Below are 22,842 nucleotides of genomic sequence, written 5' to 3' on the forward strand. Positions count from 1 at the left end.
CGTGTTTTCCTCATTTTACAAGTGACATATTATTTAGTCCTATAGATATTTCACTTTTTATTTCTTTTTTTAAAATCATCTTAACTTTAAGGATTCTAATTTTGCAAATAAATCTTCTTTTTTAGTCTTGTCCTCATTTATCACTTCTGAGCTCAAACTTTCAATTTGATTTTCATTAAACAACTTATTAAAATATTTCCACCACATCTCTTTTATGTCTTTTTCCTTTGATTAAGACTTATTATTCTCCTCCTTTATGCATTTTATATTACCTAAATTTTGCATTATCTTTCTATAGTTCTACCAAGTTTATAAACGTATCTTTCTCCTTCTTTTGTTTTTAGTATTGTTATAAAGCATCATAATTTCTATGTTTAACTTCACCATTGGCCTTTTTTTTTTTTTCTTTTTTTTTTCTTTTTTTGCATATTTTCTTATCTCTTTATACTTTTCAAGATTTTCTATATTTTTATGACTTTGCCATGCTTTCTATACTAGTTTATTTTTGTATTTTCGACTTTTTGAACATCTTGATCCCACCATCAACTTTTTTTTTTTTTACTGTTCAAGTATTTTCATCTTGGTTCACTTAAAATCTCTTTTACTGTTTTTATGATAGAGTTGACGACACAATATTCGCATCAACCTTCTCCCATATTTATCCAATCACTTTCTTTTTATTATTATTAAAAAACAACACCTAATAACCTATTTATTATTTTTCTCTATAATGCTTTAAATTTTTTATTTGAAACTTAAAAAACAACACTTATAACCTTTTTATCATTTTTTTTCTTCAATATTTAACAAATGTGATTTTACAACTTATATATATATTATTTTTATTCTTTCAAAAATTACATGATACATCATCCACTCATCAAACATCATAATTTATATATATAATAATTAAAAAAATTAAATTAGCGACCTAACAGGTACCTAACTCGAACCAAGCTAATCCATTAACTAATTATATTGAATTTGAATTGACTCGTTTATAAATAGGTCACATCCTTTTAAATCAAATCTAATTTAAATGGATAGATAACAAATCACTCGTGAAACAATGATCCATTTTACACCCCTACATGCTTCGAGAGCACATGCCATATGCCTCTTCATTATTTCCCCATTAGAGCTTAAACAAGTAGGTTTTAATGGAAGTTTGTTTGCTTTGATGGTACTGCATGCTTGTAATGAGTTCTCCATTTCAGCTGCCGAAAAGGGCAATGCCTGGCTGGATGTAGCTGCTTAGGCTCCTGACTCTTTACATCCTACCACGCCTATAGGGCCCTTAATTTAGGTAAAAATATATTGGATGGTAATTTTGGTCAATTTATACACAAGGACATAATGATTTATTTGGTTAGAAAAAAAAAAAAAATGAAACGTAATAGTTTAATAATACATAATCCTAATATAATGCTTCCTTCAATTCCACTTCCAAATTCTATGACCGTTGAAAGAAGTTTTCGATTTGAATAAGATGTAATGCAAAATTATATTAAAATTTACCCAACTTCAATCAAATCTAAATTTAAGGTTTAAAATTCATGTTTCCCAATGCAGCATCACTTCATTCCAAGATACCAAACATTAAGAAATAAGAAGTGTTCAGGACCTTTGCATGTGGCATATCCTATGCCAGAACTGCTAAGATCTCCAATAGTTCATGCACAAAATAGAGAATATGCAACAAGAGGTGCAATGATTGATATCTTACAATGTATAGTGCCACCCCTCTTTAGTCTGCATGAAATATATTTAATCACTCAGTGATACTTACAAAAATATATAAGCAAAAACACAAAACCATCTGCATCTCAGTCGTGTTCAGCAACTGTTCTTTAGTATGCATCCCTCTGTATTGGGTCATTGAGAAATAGTTTTATCCTACAATTTAAGTTAGGGTGAGATCATTTGACATAATTATTTAGGTCAAGATAGGATATGCTTGAGGCTTTAAGGCATTAGCGATGCATTCCTGTGCACGTGCAAACAATATAGTTGAGCACATGGGGCTCCCGATAACTGGGGCGGCTGGCTAGGGTAGTCTACTGTTTGCAGCTTTATGCCTGCATGTGAAGAAACAAACCTGGTCTAAATACCTGCAAGTAGAAAATTCAAAGCCCTTAAATGAACCAAAATCAAGTGATTTCTACCAAGCTTGAGCTAATATTTTAGCTGGAGCTCCAATTTCGACAATGACAATGAACCTTAGCAAGGTAAGCCATATAATCATCAGCCCTGAAATGAGCATGGGTATTAGCTTTATATTACAGTACTGTTGAATTAATAGAAAATTTGAACAATTTTGTAAAGGTGAAGCTTGAACCTTAGTCCATAAGGGCACTGACATGCAGCAAGTAAATTAAGTTTGGCAGCATCCTCTTCGTTCTGCACAGGTGAAAATATGCTATATTTATGGCCCCACATTGACAGATTAAATGCCATCGACTTGAGATGATACGAATAAAAGATGCATATACTAAACTTGCCTATTCTGTTCCATGTTCCTTCAAATATTTCTGCCCAGTTCAAGTGTAACCAAGTGCATTATATTTCATTTTCATTTTTGAAAATCAAAATAATGGCTACTAACCAAATGAATATTGTTAGATTACCTTTTTACCTAAAAGTTTAAGCTATTAGGTCGCAGACCAACAATGTATATCAAGCTTTAACACTCCCTTGCACATGCAGCCTGATAGCATATGGGGAGATGATGGTACATAATAATGTTCATTACAGGGAGTACTATAATTTATAAACATCACAGAGTAAACACAGGCAACAAGACTAGAACCTAGGACCTACAGTTAACTGGTTTTGATACCATGTTGAATAATTGGGTAAAATGGAAGACCTTAATAATTCCAAACAAACAACTACGGAGTTGCCATGATTGAACTATCAAAAAAGTTGAGTCTTTGAACAAAAAACATGACCATCAGCTTGATATTATGGTCTATGGAAGAAATCAGAGGATTCTGGAAAGAACTGGAGCAGAAAACTTGCTCAAACACCTCTCACGTGCCAGTGCTTGGAGTTGGTGTTGCCGGTTCCCAGCCAGCATGTTGTGGCACATGGGGCACTGTCCTGCTGCAAAAATTCACAGATCAATTGATCGGCAGGTTCTGTGTGTGTCTGGTTATTATTGCAGAATATGAAGAATATCTTTGAGTTCCTGAGAGGCAGTAGTGTCCAGGATTTTCCGGCGACTACAGTGTTTTCCAGAAGCTCCAGGGATTTTAATGTCTTTGATGGTGTGAATAATCCTTCTACAGCATCAGGTTTGAGGTTTAGGGTTTGGTTTTGGATTGAGGTAGGATTTAGTTTTGGTACGCACTTAGATTTTAGGTCAGATATTGCTCTGACACCATGTTACCACTATAACTAAAAGCTTAAGCTGATAGGTGCCAACAATGTATATCAAGCTTTAACAAATATGATATCACTGCATGGGGCAGGATTTATCACCAAAATAATAAAAATAAAATGTATATGGCGGAATTTACTGATATCTGAAAAAAAAAAAAAAAAAACTCCTGTCCTGTCTGTTAACAATTAACATAAATTTTTTAGGTTGTCATATAACAGAAGATTTAGAAAGTGGGGGATGGGTATTGTTTCAAAACCAACACAAAGAATAACATTAATTTCATTCATTTCGTCACTTCTTTGATGTGGAATCATTAATGGATGCAATTATTTACTTTCGCCATTGCAATCCTTTAGAAACTCTTGTGTGCATTCATTATTATCTGCACGGCAATCACTAATTTCTGAGTGCATATTAAGAACCAATAGTCCCTCTGCAAATTTGAGAAAGGACTATTGCTATATCCTCAGTCACCCCTAGTTGCATATTTTGAGTGCAGACTTTTGGATGAGCGCATAACTCTTTTGTGGTCATGATACAACTTGCATATTCTGACGTCCAAAAATAGTGCATTAAATGAATAAATTAAAATTTAGAACAAACCTGAGATTCATGATAAAGTCCAGCATATAGAGAAGCATAGAAGTACTCATTCTCCTGACCACTTGAAAATGCAGCAACAAACTATGCAGAAAAACCACTTTCTTGGTGAAAATCTGGAAAATGAATGTTACTGCACAAATCCAAATGGTAAATATAGACAAAGTTTCTTGTGTCTTGTAGCCTCAAATAAGACATTGGGAATTTCATGCCATCTAAAGCTTCACAAAACACTGGTAGTTTATATGATCTAATATAGATATACAATAAGATCTTCAATATTTTGCTCTGTGCATGACCAGTCAACAAACTGAAAACAGCTAATCATAGCATTGTAAACTAATGATAATATCCTATAAAACTCGACAGTTAAGGCATCTCTATACTTCAAAGTAATTAAGTTTCTCAGATAAATCTTCAAAAGAAAATTACAGCCAGGAAACTAACATAAGTAGACAAATGACCAACATGGATAAAATGAAAGTTATGAAACTGACTCCACATAGACATTAAAAATTAAGATAGTGGTTTGTACATGGTACTTCAGGCCAGGATAAAGAAAAAAACTATACATCCTCCAATAAATTTAGTTTTAGAGGGAGACAAGTTTCCATCTTGTCTTTGAACATTTTGTTTTTATAAAATCTCAAATGGCAATACCTTATCCCAGCTTAAGAAAACTTTGTATTCAAGGGAGGTTTTACACGGGGAGAATTCTAGTATGGTCACAGGTATGGTCCAAGATATGGTCAAGGAGGAAAATTTGCACCTCCTTTTGACCAAGATATGGTTAAAAATAATGGTCCTTATCGAGCATAGCAGCTGTTACATAATGGATTTTGGCCTCCCTGATCCCATTTCAAACTACTAATGCAATGAGGAAAATAAATGGCCATGAGAGCTACTTTGTTACCACAATGGGAAGTAACGACTGTTATGCTTATGTGACTGTCAGAAACCTGAGCCTGGAAACAGCTTTTAAACCCAATTTGGGCTTGTTTTTTCCCTTTTTTTTCACACAAGTTCTTGCTTCTCTCACTTGCTATAGCTTGCTCCAGCCTAGATGTACCATTGTCTAACTTAAAAAACAAGACTTTAGGGTTGAAATTCAAATCAAGAAACTGTCAAGTTCATAGAGTTCTTGTAAATTGCCATAAACTCTCAATTTTTAACTCTCATTTTTTTATATATATAATTTGGGGCTGTTAGAGTTTGATTTCACCTAGAAATCCAACTTCCAACGTTCTTCTACTTTAACTTTGCATCAAAAACAAGAACCCAAAAGGATTTCTTGGATTTTTTGGATTTCAGAAGAAAACTTCCCCCTACCCAGTATTTTTTTTCCCCTTCTGGGGTTATGTTTTTCTTTGATTTTTAGTTAACGTACCAACCAATCTAAAAAACTTCTTTTTAGTATTAGTCTAACATCTATTAATTCCTAATTTTTTAGGACTATTTCTCATTTTTTAGAGTAATAAATAGTAAAAAAATACATAGTTAGTGATTAAATATTTTTACCAATACTAAAAAATAAGCATTTTATTATTTTTTAGAATTTATAATATGCAGTGTAGTTAATACAAATTATACAATATATGTAATTTTTTAAAATATGCAACATTCAATACACAAGGCTCCCAAGCCACTGGGGAATTGGGGAGGGCAAATTATACGCAGTCTTACCTCAATGCTTTGAGAAACTGCTTCCGTGATTGTAGTTGTTGTAGTTACTAGTTATTAACAACAAATTACATATTATTTACTACTAATAATTGCAGGATAATTTATAATTATTATTTAATGCTTTATACAAAAATTATTGTAGCTAGCAAGTCTTGGACACTATGGCAAAAGGATGTGAAGAATGTATTCCTTCATGGAGAGTTAAATAAAGCCATATACATGGAGCAGCCTACAGTGTTCAAGAGCAAGGGTTATGGTGACTACAAGTGCAGAATAAAGAAAGAATTGTACGGGTTAAAGCAAGCACCAAGAGCAGTGTATATGGTAAGATAAAAGAATTCCTAATGCCAAGTGGCCACCTGATATCACCAGCGGATTCAGATTTGTTCATAAAAGCCCAAAAGGGATGATTGGCAATAGTGCTCGTCCCTGTTGATGATCTGATAATCATTGGAGGCAATGAAGTGGATATACATCAAACCAAAGCTAATCACACAATTTGGTTCCAAATGAAGGAGCTTGGATAACTTAAAACATTTTCTTGTTCTTGAGGTGGAGCAAACTAATGAAGGATTACTCTTATGTCAACAGAAATACACAACAGGTCTTTTACGAAAACTTGGGATGATCGAATGCAAGCTACTTTCCACTCAAATGGAAGCATTGCTCAGTTGAAGGAAAAGACTTGGACTATGTGCATATGCAAAGTGGGAGGTTTGATCTGCCTCACAATTTCACGACCAAAAATATCATTTGCAGTCAGTGTTAACGTGTGTCATGATCACCAGCACAATCAACATCACAATGCCATTTAACTTCATCTGCTCCTCCTTTACTGTTAAGTCGGTAATGCATTAACCAGAGAAGACTCATCTAGATTCAGTGAACGAATTATGAGGCATGCAAAAGGAACTATCAATTTTGGGCTCTTAAATTCTTAGTACTTAACAGTAAAGGAGGAGCAGATGAAGTTAAATGGCATTGTGATGTTGATTGTGCTGGTGATCATGACACACGTTATTCGAATATTACATTGTGATCTCTTCCCAAAATTTCTTTCTCTGTCTTTCCAAAACTTTCTAGAATTCTTTCTTTTCTTTGGAAATTTCAGGCAGCTATACCTGCCCAGAAATTTTCAGTTGGCTGGCACCAACTTCCAGCATCAATATAAGAAGCTTAAGGCTCCAATGTTGCACAAGGAGCAGAAATTGTGTGTGTTATGTGTACAAGAAAGAAGTGTGAGTGCGCACTGTGTGTGGGCTGCAAGTGCTCTGTAAGTGAGAATGCTAAGAGTGCTAGAGACTGCTAGGTGCCATTTTGTAATTGAGAGATATATTAGAGTATGTAAGTGTGTTTGTAGTTTGGTTGTGAGTGTTTCATCGTGAGTCCAATTGTAAGGTGCTGGGCACCTAATTTTTATTTTCCCACAAATTAATAAAAGCTAATCTTTTGTTGTGGTCCACTACCTCCAATTCCCAAGATATCCTTCTTTTAAGTTTTAATATAATACAAAAAAAAAAAAAATACAAGCCTTTAGCCCATTATGTCGGGCTAACTATATGAAGCCTTTTCATCTTGCATGATGTATGCAAATTATACCTATTTGCACTATTTATGTGTCTGCGCTATTTCAGCAAGCTAAAATATTCAAAGAAGTGTTTTCCTTTTAGGTAGACAGAAGTAAAATGAACTTGGAAAATATGAATTAAATTTCTCATCCATTATGCCACATCACATTGATTTCTATTTTAAAAGTAGATAGATCTCAAGGTATACATGGCTTCAAATAAGAGGAGCAAACTACAAAGAGTTTCTAATATCCAAAGCATTGGGGACAAGGACCTTCCTGGCCAACAAGTACCTGCAATGATCTCAAGCCATGTTAATCACAACAATGTTCAATAGCTGTTACTAGATATCAGAGTTCAAGGACTACAATGCAAAACATAAAGGTTATCTCTAAGTGCACATGAGAGACTAAAGAGGACAGACAATACAACACATACGAACCAATTCATCTTCAACTACAAAGTACAGACTAAATAGACATTTAAGGATCATAAAGTCACAAAGAAATATTTAAAGCATCCTATAAAAATTCCTAAAATTCATGTGTGCTACCATGGAGAAAGAAGGGGAAGTTTTTACTTTCTTTGAGTATTATTTATGGAACATAAATTTAGCTAAAAAGACATGAGATTGTATTGATAAAGAGAATTGCACATTATACAAGTAGTCCAAACTGGAATTATCAAAAGCATCAATGCTCACCTTTTCAGGATCACCACCATCTTTAAAAAGGTTATAAGCTTCCTGCATTACAGGTCGTGGATCTTTGCCGATCTACATTCAGTCAGAAGTAAGCATGTGATGTGAATGAATTGAAGTGATAGTTTCACAAGGCAACTAAACAGCAGATTCACTGTCTATAGAAGTTTGCTTAGAAAGATAAAGCACGCTTACAAATACTCTTTATTTAAAAAAAATAAAAATGGATGGAATTAAGAAAGCATTATTAGCATTCTTTCCTAGTTCAAATTGGGAGAAATGTGCAAGAAAGTTCATAGAAATTGATTTATAATTTTACAATTCATTCAGAATTGAATGGAATTAATAAAGCATTATTAGCAATCTTTCCTTGTTAAAAAATATATAAATATATTATGATGTTGTTTTCACAGTTTACATTCACCTGAAGAAATCGGTTCCTTGCTTCGTTGACTCCATATAATTGAGCTTCACAGAGGAAACACCATATTGACTCCTCTGTGTCATTTGGATTCTGAGCAACATCTAATCGAAACTGCTCTGCGCCTTCTTCAAACCTAGAGAAAGACCCACTTGTATCTCTTTGCATTCATTTTAAATAGAGCAACAAAAAGACAATGAACACAAACAAAACGTAACTGACAATAAAGAACTACCGATCAAGATAGTAAAGTGATAGTCCCCTCTGCCAAAGATCTGAATTGACGAACACAAAAATTTCATATCATAATCCATTCATAATTAACAAGGCCAGTCTTCATGAAAAATTCAATTGGAAGAAGCAAAATTGATGATTCAGATATCTCTAAAAAGGAAAAGGTTGACGGTTAACAGCCCCTGTCACACCCCATTTTTTTGAAGAGTACATTGTTCAACTGACATATGCGCACCCCATCACCCAAAAGTGGAATAGATTTGTTCATTTGGCAAGTAATATTCATAGCTCACAGAGACATATTAGTAGAATATAGAAAGCACACAATTGAAATTTTAGAAACATACATGACTTTTGACGGGGATCTAGCTCGATGGCTCGATCAAAGTCCGCTAAAGACCCCGAAACATCACCCTTAAGATAAAATTACACAAACCATTACTATTAAAAAGTCTAATGAGGAAAACGGAAACTGATATACAACTTCAAGAAATAAAATCCACCTGCCTGAAGAGCAGCATTCCTCGTCGAATGGAGATTACAGCTTCACGAGCAGAATCACCGCCCGTCAGGGCATCCCAGATTCCAGAAACTGAAGGAAGGAATAATCTTCGGTAAAGTGCCAAAGTTGGGGTCTGGCGGCTGTAGATTTTAGGAATAATGATACAGAATTGTGGTTTAGAGCCTGTCTTGGTTGTGAGTTGGGATGAAGAAGAAGAGTAGTGGAAGAGAAAGGGCATGGAATTAAAGGAACTGAAGTTGAGGGTTAAAGCCATGGATGCGGAAGAGGCGAGATGGGGCTTTGCTGCCATGTTTGAGGGTGAAAATGGAGATAATGATGAAGCAGGCACAGTCTAGTCTTGATTTTTTTATTTAAAAAAAAAAAAGAAAAAAAATCAAAATAATTCATTTTTCCATAAATAGTTTCCAAAATCAAGCCTAGAAATGCTAGAACTCTTCTACTTAGATCGGGTTATATTTGAGTCAGGTCGAGTCAGTCAGGACAAAGTAAAATATTCAAGCTTGACATGACTTGACTGAAAAACATTAAGCTCGAATTTGATCAATTTCAAAATTATTAAACTCGAAATCTACTTTGACTACATGTTCATAAAATTTGAATTTGATTCAATTAAGCTTAAATCAATAAATTAATATTAAGTATAAATATATATATATATATATATATATATATATATTGTCACGATCTGCTCATTTTTTACAGTTTTTTTTTTTTTTATATTATCAACATTATAAAATCAATACTACATATCCCACAATCCAGCTCAACAAGTCATCATCCACCTGGACCCGTGGGTACCAGGGATATAACGAAACATACAATAGAAGCCTATACAGCAGAAAGTATAAAATTATATACATCTCATCATAATGGGATCTAGAGACAATTCCCACAAAAACCTAACTGTCCCTACCCAAAACTTACCCTTCACAGAGGGCAGATAAACAACACTACTTCTGCGGGGCTTTTCCCGCTTTTCTATCCGGGGCTCCTAAAAAGTTAATAAAATTTAAGGGTGAAACACCTCTTAGTAAGGGAAATAAACTAATACTAATGTGTGGCAACATGAGTAATTCGTGTTCAACATATATCATATATAACACATTTAGTACTATTTCATCAAATTTGGGAAATAATATATATATATATATATATATATATATATATATATATATAAATCAACATGGCAGAACATACTGCATTTTCATAACATATCTCAACTCATGTCATAATAATAATAATAATAACATAAAACAATCCCAGTAGGTTAGCTGACTGTTGTCATGTATTACCCCCACATGACTAGGTTGTGTGGCCCGAAGGCGGAACTTGACAATGGTTGGCCGACCACTGCCAAGTCGATAGTCTAGTCTGTAGGTCCGATGGGTCTACCCAGTCTGGTCCGTACACTAGGGGCGATAACAGCACACTCTTCGAACATAACCACATCGACCATCCAATCTCACACCACTCCGTACAGCGGCGTTAACACAGATATCATGATCATGAGGATCATAGACACATAGCAATGGTACCGTGCAAGTGCTAGCCTAAACCAAGCCAACCAGGTTCTGATATCATATACATATACTAAAATCATGATACATAGATATCTCATATCAATCATTTTCACATCGATCATATCATTTACATATATATATATATATATATATATATACATATATACGTGTACCGTGAAAATCATCGGCCCGTACGCCGGTATTACACATTTTAACATAGCATGACCCGTACGCCGGCAAATCACATAACACAGCCTGTATGCTGGCAAATCACATAGCACAGCCCGTACGCCGACAAATCACATAGCACAGCCCGTACGCTGGAAACCACATAGCACGGCCCGTACACCGGCAAATCACATATCACGGCCCATACGCCGGCAAATCACATCCATATATATATATATATATATATATATATATATATATATGTAAAACATCTCGGCCGTACGCCGGTTTTCCATCATAGAAATCCATATCATCCACATTCCCAGAAAACAGCGTTTCACAACATTTTTACTCATGTCACACAGTAAATTTTCCACATATTCAACATACGATCATTTTCACAGTATTTTGCAAATATAAGACATACATATATATAATCATATACATTTTCCATAAATCAAATGATAACTATATATATATATATATATATATATATATTAGCATTTTCCAAAACAGTACTAGTTTAGTTTATCCCCTTACATGATTACTGGAAAGCCCCTAATAAAACTGCCCCGCACCTGCAAGGTTCCTAACTTAACACCCTGAAAATAAAAAATCCCAGAATTAAAGTTCAGTATTTCGAAGTATACAATATTTTTCTCAACTGCCAAAAGCTCAAATATTGGGTAGAAAGTTTTCACCCAAAAGCATTCAAGTTTAACACCTGAGGGGTTTCCTGACCAATACTCCGAAACTAAAAACCCCCAGTATTAAACTTCAATATTTTCATGTGTATAACACTTTTCTCAACTGTTAAGACTCCTAAAAATTGAGTCAAAAGGCTTACCCTGGATTTGGGATGGAATCCAACTTCGTTTCCCTGAAGATCCACCTCGGCAGACTTGTAGAGAACTCTGCCAGGATCATCATGGTAGCTTCGGCTCGTTGATTTGATGACTGGTGGGGCCGGAAACGTAAAGAGAAGGGAGAGAGAACCATAGAGAGAGAGAGAGAGAGAGAGAGAGAGAGAGAGAGAGAGAGAGAGAAAGAGAGGAGAGAGTGATTTCTTAAAAAAAAAATGATATTTCTCCCGGATTTTCGTATATATATAAAACAAGATTTCGTCGACAAGCCCGACTTTCGTCGACGAGTCCTTCACAAATTTCGTCGACGAGACCCTGTATTCGTCGACGAAATTCTCGTCGACGAAATCCAGGTTGCCTCAGAACCTCTCTCGGTATTTTCTCGTCGACGAGGCCCTGTGTTTGTTGACGAATTCTCTTAAGCCTTCGTCGACGAATACAGGAGATTCATCGACGAAGCCCTGAAACTCCCCCTTTTTGTTTTTCTCTTCCGAAATGCAATGTCGTCGACAAAGTCTACGGCCTCCTTCTGTTTCCGGTTTCCATTTCCCTTTCCTTACTATTTAAATTTCATTTTAAATTCGGGCCGTTACATATATAATGTATATATAATATTAAATGTATTTATACTATATATATATATATATATTATATTGTATACCAAGCCTTAAAAATCGATATAATATAAAAATCAATAAAATTAAAATACTTGATTAGACTCGAAACTCAACTCTAGTTTTATTACTAAGTTTGAACTCAACTCATTAAACTACTAGAGTAGTTTGAACTCGACTCAAACTCGAATAAAATTAAGTTGAGTCAAGTTAGGAGACAAATTGAGTTTTAGCAGCTCATGAGTAAGCTTGGCTCACTTACACCCCCTATTTCAAAAGCTCAATTTCTATTTCGAAAATGAATTCCTACCCAAGTTAAGATTCATCCTCCTCTAGTCCTCTTGTTATTTTTCTCAATCTTAGTCCACAGTAATTCATAGTGCATGCAATATCTTCGTCGACACTTCCTACACCCAACACATTAGTCCCTTGATTCAATAGTTTATCAATATCTATTGGGAGATATATTTTATTTTAATTGTTATAAAAATTATTTGGCTCTTCCATTAAATAAGAATAGCCCCACGTGTAGTGAAAAGTGGGTAAGGGTGGGTTAGGTCGTCGCCCTGAAGTGATGCGTCGTGTCAGCATATGAGTACAATGTCAAATATGCGAGGGTTCTTATATCATTATGGACATGGGTAGGTAAAGAAGCTGTTAGAAAACTACTAATATAAAATGATACAAATTTAGAAACAAAAAAAAAAAACGAATTTTAAACAAGATTCATAAACAGAATGAGGCACGTATATCTTGTTCTCTTTAAGGAGATTCAAGCCCTCTGCGGTTATTTGGTTTAACCCACAAACCGGTGCAGCAGAACTCCTCAAGACTTGTCTCCCCCAAGATACAACAGCCCGATTTGAATCGTATGACTCACTCTAATTCTGCACAAACTGAGGAGTCCAAAGCTCCACTAAAAACACCTTTCTTTACTTGCCAAACTCTCTAAACTCAAGATGAGAATTATATGATGAGAATGAAGAGAGGAAATTGGTGTATTGTACTAATACTTCAAGGATCTATATATAAGCACAAAATGACACTTCATTCTCCATGTACTTAATAAATATGATATGTATATATTAAGTAAATACATACTTAGGTCCAAGGTAAATTCATATAATTAATTATGCATTTATCAAATACATGAATGAATGACCATAATTAAATGTAGATGTATCACTCAATCCAAGGTACACGATTCTTTTCCAAGATAACAATAAAATAATATAATAATATTAAAATACACCAACAATTCCTCCCTCATTTTAATATTATGTATGTATCATGCACGTAGAGAGTTTAACAATCAAAGATGAACAATTATGCATAATGTAGGTGTGCTCTGCATTGAACCTTCACTTAGTAAACAATAATCTTTACTCCAAAGTCAGTGGTGGTCTCAGACTTGAACTATGACTGCTTAAAGGAAATAAAGTATTACTGCTCACACATAATCATTTAGGTGTTGACGTGAGCTTTAATAGACAGCACATTTTGACCTTGTGCTAATCCCGGTTTCATGAGCATATTTGAGAATAAGCCCAATTCTCATAGAGAGCGGCCCCACTCTCATGGTCACATAGGTGAAATCTGTCAAGGGTACTCCTGTAACTCTAACACCCCACTCATAAGAGATACAAATTATCATTTAGAGTTTTAAAACTCAACCTCCTCCATTACAGGATAAATGCACTTACACCATAGGGATGAGTCAAAAATAATAGTGCATTTCTTACAACCACCATAAGATTCGTTCTTCCTATTGAACCCAATTACAGGATCTTTGGTCCTTGGGTTGGGTATCCTCATACGTGGTTCATGATTTTATGGGCTTTAATCCCATCCCCCTCGATGTATTTTAGACCATTTCTCTTGCTAAGGCCTTAGTTAAAGGATCCGCAAAATTTTCAGAAGATTTTATATAACTTACATTAATTATACCACTACTCAAATATGATCTCACAGTACTGTGTTTTCTTCTTATGGGTCTAGATTTACCTTTATAATAACGGTTGTTTACTCTACCAATTGTAACAGTACTATCATAATTAATTAGGATAGGTGGTATTGGTTTTCCAAAATGGGATTTCATACAATATATCTCTAAACCAACTTGCTTCTTCACTAGCTGATGCTAAAGCAATAAGCTCAGCTTCCATAGTTGAGTTAGCAATTATTGTTTGTTTTTTAGATTTCCAGCAAATAGTACGACCATCTAAAATAAAAATATAACAAGTGGTAGAGAGAGAATTACCTGAAAAAGTATTCCAATCAGCATCACAAAAACTTTCAAGTACAAAAGGATACTTAGTAAAAAATAAACCATAATTTTTTTATACCAACTAAATATTTCATTACACGTTCAAGAGCATTCCAATGTTCTTTACCCAGCTTGCTCGAAAATCTACTAAGTATACCTACTGCATATGCAATGTCAGGTCTAGTTAAATTAGTTGCATATCTCAGGCTACCAATAATGCTATTATATTCCTCTTGATTAACCACTTCATTTCCATTCTTAATAGGAAATTTGTGATTACTTGAATTAAAAGGAGTAGTAACATGCTTGCAATTATTATAGCCATATTTATTCAAAAAATTTTCAATGTAATGCGACTGATCATGAAATATACCATCAGATGATCATGTAATTTTCATGCCTAAAATAATATTTGCCTCATTTAAATCTTTCATCTCAAAATGTTTTTTGAGCATTGTTTTTGTTTTATTTATGACATGCAAATTCAAACAAAAATTGAGCAAGTCATCCACATAGAAGCTAATAATAACATGTGAATCTTCCCAACATTTATAGTAGATACACTTGTTTGACTCATTTGATTTATATCCATTCTCAATCATGCAGGAATCAAATTTTTCATGCCACTATTTTTGTGCTTATTTTAAGCCATAAAGTGACTTAATTAACTTACATACTTTGTTTTCTTGGCTAGGCTCTTTAATGCCTTCGGGTTGATCCATATAAATTTCTTCATCTAGGTCCCCATAAAAGCAATTTTCACATCCATTTGATGAATTTGTAGATTATAAATTGCTGCAATCACAATTAACAATCAAATGGACGTACTTTTAGAAATCAGAGAAAAAGCATAAAAAACATGAAGATTTTTTTTTTGGTTTATAGCCTTTGGCTACAAGACAAGCCTTATACTTGTCTATTAACCCATCCGGTTTGAGTTTCTTTTTAAGGACCCATTTGCACCCAATGGTTTTCCAACCCAATGGTAATTCTACTTGTAAAGACCCGAAAAATTAAAATGATTGAAATAAAAAAAATAGATAAAATAACAAATAAATAAATAAAAGGAATGACGTGGGAAAAAGAAGGAAAAAAAATTAAAATTAAAGAAATTAGATTAAATTAAGATAAATTAAATAATTAAATAATTAGTTATTAAATTAAATATTTTTACATTGGTTTTGAAAAAAAAAAAAACTAATTGAAATGAGAGAATATATATATATATATATATATATATATATATATATGTATGTATGTATATAAAAGATAAGTATAAGATATATATAAAGTAAAAGAAGATAAGAAGAAGAAAGAAGAAGCAGAAGTCTGAGACACGCTCCCACCCTCCCGAAATTTCATTCCTGCACAACTCCAGCCACCTCCGTCTCCGTCTCTCTCCTTCTCTTAATTTCTCGACAAATTTGCGGCAGATCGGGAAACGGAAGGTGCCGTTGGATTCCTAGTTCCGCTGCCGACATTTCTACTGGAGTAGAATTTTCATGGGAACGACTTAGGCACTGCTCCTAGGGAAAGGTAATTTTTTCCCATTTTCTTAATTTCGCTGTTAATATGCGTTTAAATCGACGATCGGGTACCACCACGTGGTCTTAGTCGTCGTTATCGTCATTTTGACGTAGGTAACTTTTCAATTGAGAGTTTCTAGGCCCTACTCCAAAGCGAGAGTGAGATTTGAGAATTTGGTTAAATTTAAGGGTATTACTATTTATTTAGGAATTATAGCCCTAGGAAATATTTAAATAATATTTTATTCAAGAATAATTTATTAGAGTTAGGAATTTTTTATTTAGGGTCCGGGTGAGCGTCGCAAGTATTTTTCGGGATCCCTGTTGGCGTAGTTCAAGAAATCAGGTAAAGGAGAAATTTATATATTAAATCATATTTTTCATGAATTAAAAATGATTATGTGTTATTTATGTATATATGTTTTTATATGGGTTTAAAATACCAGCCATGAAATTTATGTTTTTTGAGCTTAGGATTGTCAATATAGTTATGTATGTGTGAAAGTAAACGAACGAAAGTGAAAGGAATTTTCTAAGAAATTATGCAAGAAATGAAGTGTATTTTGAGTATATAGATGTTAAATGTGGGTTGTCTTATTTTATGAGAAATATTTATGAATTTTACTGCTAAATTGTGTGGCATGAGAATCTGTACAAATTATATGTTAAATGTACGAGATGCAGGTTAAGTAAGTAAAGCAATGATAATAAAATATGATATGGACAATATTGTTTGTGTATGTTAAATGCAACCATGTAAAGGTACGACAGTTGAAAGCCGGGTTAGCAGATCTAGCTCATTTATATATGGACTAACTGATGACAGCTAAAAGGAGCTTTGTTAGATTCTAGTGCATTTCTATGTGAACTAACAAATGACGGCTAAAGAGCGGCTGTAGTACAAATGAATGAAATGAAAATGTTATGAAATGAAATGACAAGGAATGACAATGCAATGAAATGAAATGTGAAATGTGAATGATACAAATGGGAAAAAGTCACTTAAAGTGAAACACAAGGAAATGTTAAAATATGAACATGAAAGAATGTGAATGATTGAATAACAATGGAAAGAATGATATATTATGATATTAGAAGTATCTATGTATGTAAAACATGTTACGATTGGGCGAGACATACTCTTCGCCTAAGGGCTTGCTGAGTAAGGCGAGTGCACTAGTAGCTTCAGATGTGGCAGTAGCTACATAACGCATTAGGGCAGAGGGAACCTACTTGCATGGGTAGGTAGAATTCCGTATTCTTAGGGCCTTTGCCGGTAAACTATTTTTGAATTGTGTGAGTACGAGATTAATCTTACACTTGAAGGCTTACTGAGTAAGGTGAGTGCTCTGGTATGTTTTAATTATGACCTTAGGGTTACCTAAGTATCAGAGCAGAGGGGTGCTACTTGTATGGGCGGGTAATCACCCCTATCCTTGAGTAATCTCGTGGGTAAACCTTTGAATGTGATTGTTAGGTTCAGAAAATGACTTTCAGTATTATGTTAATGATTTGTAAATATTATAAAATGATATGTATAATCTTATGATTGCCACACGCTGAATTTAATATATTGTTTCTTCCCTAACTGAGATGTGTCTCACCTGAATATGAAATTATCTTTTTCAGGATTTCCTCGAGATCGAGCTTAGAGAGCTCGAGATTCTATAGCAATTTTGGTAAATAGAAAGAGAAACTGGTATATTTTTATGTTAATTTTGATATGTATATTTGATGTTTTATGATTTATGTTTTAAGTTTTATAAGATATGGATGATTGTGAAACATACTGGTATTTGTGGATAATGTTTTGGAGACACGTATATATTTGAATACAGGTGTTGAAGGATATTATGGTTTATGGATAAAACTAGAAAACTCTAGTATTATTTGTATGATTGAGGTTCATAGTTGTGTTTTTTACTGCGTATATATGGTTCGATTATGGATTATCAGAGATTTTATCAGGTATAACGCGCTGGACCTGGGTTTAAGGGTTCGGGGCATTACAGATGGTATTAGAGCGATGTCCAGCCGGAAGTGTGATTAGATTCACATTGTCTGGATAAGGAAATATTAGAGTATTAGGTTAGGAATGATTTATACCAGAGTATAGGATTTAGTTGCGATAAGGATAGGAATTGGTAGATTAAGATACCGTTAGGAATTCTGAGTCATATTTCCTAAGTTTGGGGGCAGCAATTCCTTGATGGTCTTTTGTGTTTTTCTGAAGAAGTTGCTAGTTTCAGAAAATCATGGTAAATCCATCGATAATGATGTTTTCGAGCAGAGAAATTCGAACTTGGAATTTGAATTCGATGATTAGGTTAATTGATTTTAGAGATTATGGTATCAAGGGAAATCAGTAGATACCACTAGGTAGAGGTGGATGAGCACGTGGTTATATGATGGCCCTGGATGAGGCAGATAAAGTCAAGATGGTAGGTATGAATTTATGTTGAAAATGATGATGATTTTATTTAATTATTGACGATGCAAAAAATTTATATGGGAGACATATTTATTGAATGGTATGAGGTTGGTTAGTTGGTTTCAAAGGTTATGACATTGGGATATAATGAGTTATGAACTCTTGAAATGAAAGATTGGGTAACAAATTTCGAGAACGAAATTTCTTGAGGGGAGAATGTAAAGACCCGAAAAATTAAAATGATTGAATTAAAAAAAATAGATAAAATAATAGATAAATAAATAAAAGGAATGGCGTGGGAAAAAGAAGGGAAAAAAATTAAAATTAAAGAAATTAAATTAAATTAAGATAAATTAAATAATTAAATAATTAGTTATTAAATTAAACATTTTTACATTGGTTTTGAAAAAAAAAACTAATTGAAATGAGAGAATATATATATATATATATATATATATATATATATATATATATATAAAAGATAAGTATAAGATATATATAAAGTAAAAGAAGATAAGAAGAAGAAAGAAGAAGAAAGAAGAAAAAAAAAGAAGAAGCAGAAGTTTGAGACACCCCACCCTGAAATTTCATTCCTGCGCAGCTCCAGCCACCTCCGTCTCCGTCTCTCTCCTTCTCTCAATTTCTCGACAAATTTGGGGGGGATCGGGAAACGGAAGGTGCCGTTAGATTCCTAGTTCCGCTGTCGACATTTCTACTGGAGCAGATTTTTCATTGGAATGACTTAGGCACTGCTCTTGGGGAAAAGTAATTTTTTCACATTTTCTCAATTTCGCTATTAATATACGGTTAAATCGACGATCGGGTACCACCACGTGGTCCTAGTCATCGTCATCATCATTTTGACGTAGGTAATTTTTCAATTGGGATTTTCTAGGCTCTACTCCAAAGTGAAAGTGAGATTTGAGAATTTGGCTAAATTTAAGGGTATTACTATTTATTTAGGAATTATAGCCCTAGGAAATATTTAATAATATTTTATTCAGGAATAATTTATTGGAGTTAGGAATTTTTTATTCAGGGTCCGGGTGAGCGCCGGAGGTATTTTTTGGGATCCTTGTTGGCGTAATTCAAGCAATCAGGTAAGGGGAAAATTGATATATTAAATCAAGTTTTTCATGAATTAAAAATGATTATGTGTTATTTATGTATATATGTTTTTATGTGGGTTTAAAATGTCATCCATGAAATTTATGTTTTCTGAGCGTAGGATTATCAATATAGTTATGTATGTGTGAAAGTAAACGAACGAAAGTGAAAGGAATTTTCTTATGAATTATGCAAGAAATGAAGTGTATTTTGAGTATATAGATGTTAAATGTGGGTTGACTTATTTTATGAGAAATATTTATGAATTTTACTGCTACATTTTGTGGCATGAGAATTTGTGCAAATTATATGTTAAATGTACGAGATGCAGGTTAAGTAAGTAAAACAATAAGAATAAAATATGATATGGACAATGTTGTATGTGTATGTTAAATGCAACCATGTAAAGGTACGACAGCTGAAAGCCGGGTTAGCAGATCTAGCTTATTTATATGTGGACTAACTGATGACAGTTAAAAGGAATTGTGTTAGATTCTAGCGCATTTCTATGTGGACTAACAAATGACGGCTAAAGAGCGGCTGTACTACAAATGAATGAAATAAAAATGTTATGAAATGAAATGACAAGGAATGACAATGCAATGAAATAAAATGTGAAATGTGAATGATACAAATGGGAAAGAGTCACTCAAAGTGAAACACAAGGAAATGTTAAGTTATGAACATGAAAGAATGTGAATGATTGAATAACGAAGGAAATAATGATGTATTATGATATTAGAAGTATCTATGTATGTAAAACATGTTACGATTGGGCGAGACATACTCTTCGTGTGACGCCCCGATTTTCGTACAATTTTTTTTCAATAATAAATATTTACGTCATAAATCCACAACATCCACAAATCGGCCATGTCAACAATCCTAGTACCATTCATACAACCCGACCCGCATTGGGTACCGGGTAAAAAGTATTTTATTATATTCAACCTAACAGCGGAAGACAATATACACATATCAATCAGAATATAATACCCAGAGTATCAATATACATACAAATATTCACACTACCTTCCCATGCTAAAAATTACTATTCAACTCTAGGGGAATTACATCTCCCTTAGTCCAAAAACTCACCCTGTGTATCAGGGTCTCAACTTCCTACTATCACGGAGCTCTATCACTCGGCCGGTCTCTGTTCCTTGAAAAATTTAGATAAATTGGGTGAGACGCATCTCAGTAAGAAGGAATAAATTATTTACAGTGTGTGGCCAAATGAGTACAATTATAATACACTTTACTTTTCAAATCACCATTTCATTTGAGAAAATACACTGATATTCACATACACATAATCATATAGATATACAACACAAGCTTTTATAAGCTTAAAAATCATTTATCAAATTCAATGATTTCCAACACATATTTACACGCGAAGTTCCTAAGAATAGGGAAGATTACCCGCCCATACAGGTAGCTTCCCTCTGCCCTAACATGTTATGCAGCCGGGTATAGCCATATCTGATACCCATCAGGGCACTCACCTTACTCAGTAAGCCCTCAGGCGGAGAGTTTCACTTCGCCTTAATTATTTATATTATTAACTCACACTGTTCCATTTCTCAATTTTATCATTCTTTATTTCTCAATTTCCATTCTTTCTTTCATTTCTCATTTTAGCCAATTTTATCATTCTTTCACTTTTCATTTCCCCTTTACTTTCAGGCTCATGAGTATCCTCGGTATCAAATACCAATATCGCGTCTGTAACTCATGGCCACCCAGAGGATCTTTCTATACACGCCATGCTTCCCCCCATGGTCAAGGTTGTGCGGCCCGAAGGCTGGATCTAACCGCGGTTGGCCGACCTGATTAGATCAAATATCATATCACATATCACGTCTGTAGTACGACTGGCCGGCCTAATACCCTGATCTGGACTCAGGGGGCCCAACAACCCTACACAATGGCACAGTTGATTGTCACGCCACACGCTCCAAGAGTCCGTGTGGTTGCACTAACACCACTCGCAACGGTACCGTGCTGAATATCATAACCATCCAACAGGGTTTACCACCACATATCCGCAATCATTACGCGGCATTGGCATTTCATCAATTATATTCCGGTATATCACAATTCAGTTCAATTTAAATATTCTCATCATTTTCTATGCACATTTCATCATCTTGTAATATCATATATCATATTTTATGTATTTTCACATTTTCCCAAAATACTCATATCAACAATTTGTATAAGCTCATTTCTCATGCAAATAATTTCCACTCACAAATAAATACCACTTTTCATTATTTTCCAATATCAGTATTTCACAAAATCTCATTTTCCAGGAAAAACATTTCTACTCATATAATAATACCATATTACATTATTTTTCATTAATCAGATCAGTAATTCTCATTTCAATATTTTCTCAGAAATTACACATTATTATATGTTACACTCCAAAATATCACAATTTACAATTACTCAAATGCCACACAATTTATTTGATATTTATATCATAATAATTTTCAGACAAAATATCATATGCTCAATTTCACATATTCATTCAAATAATAATTTTAAAAATACTGCTATAATTTATTCCCCTTACCTGGCTTACTGAGAGTCTCCCTAGAATCCCAAATTCTACGCCCTTGGCGCCCGAAATTCAACTCCTGCAATTTGCATTTTTTCCCAAATTAATTAATTTATTTCTCCAAAATAATACCCATCTAGCATTCCCTAGACTCCATATACCTCAAATTAATATTTAAACTATTATTTAACACCCCCATTTAATTTTTATAAATTTTATCTGCGGGTCCCAAAATTACACCCGCAGCGCTCACCCGGGTCCTAAATTCTAGAAATCCAACTTCAGTTCCAAATGCCTAATATTTTAGCATTTCTAAATTAATGCTAATTAATTAAAAATAAGCCCCTTAATAATCGCCGCACCCCAAATTTGGGATTTTAGCCCGACACCCCCACGAGAATTCTGTCCCACTAGACTTGTAGAGAATCATCCCTAGATTCTCGTGGTGGTATCCGTTCGTTAATTGGGCTTATATTTTGCGAGAAATTAAAGAAAAATGGAAAAATGGTTTACCCCAGGGAATACGCTTACGCCGCTTCTACCACCGATCCGCTACTGTAGAAATGACGGCAGCGGCGAATGGAGTCCAGTAGTATCTTCGGATTTTCGATCGGGTGAAAATTCGTCACAAAATCGAGGAGAGAGGAAGAGAGAACGTGAGGAG

General features: G+C 34.1%; 1 protein-coding gene across 2 annotated transcripts; it reads right to left on the minus strand.

Annotated features, from left to right (window-relative positions):
* Positions 1-1,544: 1,544 nt before the first annotated feature.
* Positions 1,545-9,540, minus strand: LOC131160465 (uncharacterized). 2 transcript variants are annotated; one of them, XM_058116171.1, is made up of 9 exons: positions 9,095-9,540; positions 8,939-9,005; positions 8,593-8,632; positions 8,361-8,493; positions 7,940-8,011; positions 3,989-4,069; positions 2,339-2,400; positions 2,166-2,250; positions 1,545-2,078 (listed from the first exon to the last, which is right to left on the minus strand). In XM_058116171.1, the coding sequence occupies exons 1-8, from the start codon at positions 9,401-9,403 to the stop codon at positions 2,184-2,186; spliced, it is 831 nt and encodes a 276-aa protein (XP_057972154.1). In that variant the 5' UTR covers positions 9,404-9,540; the 3' UTR covers positions 1,545-2,078; positions 2,166-2,183. The 2 variants fall into 2 exon arrangements, with proteins under 2 accessions (XP_057972154.1, XP_057972155.1); XM_058116172.1 differs by lacking the exons at positions 1,545-2,078; positions 2,166-2,250; positions 2,339-2,400 and adding an exon at positions 2,673-3,105 and having other exon boundaries at positions 9,095-9,408.
* Between the last annotated feature and the right edge of the window lie 13,302 nt (positions 9,541-22,842).

This window comes from Malania oleifera, chromosome 7 (assembly GCF_029873635.1).
Source record: "Malania oleifera isolate guangnan ecotype guangnan chromosome 7, ASM2987363v1, whole genome shotgun sequence".
Classification (NCBI taxonomy): Eukaryota; Viridiplantae; Streptophyta; class Magnoliopsida; order Santalales; family Ximeniaceae; genus Malania; species Malania oleifera.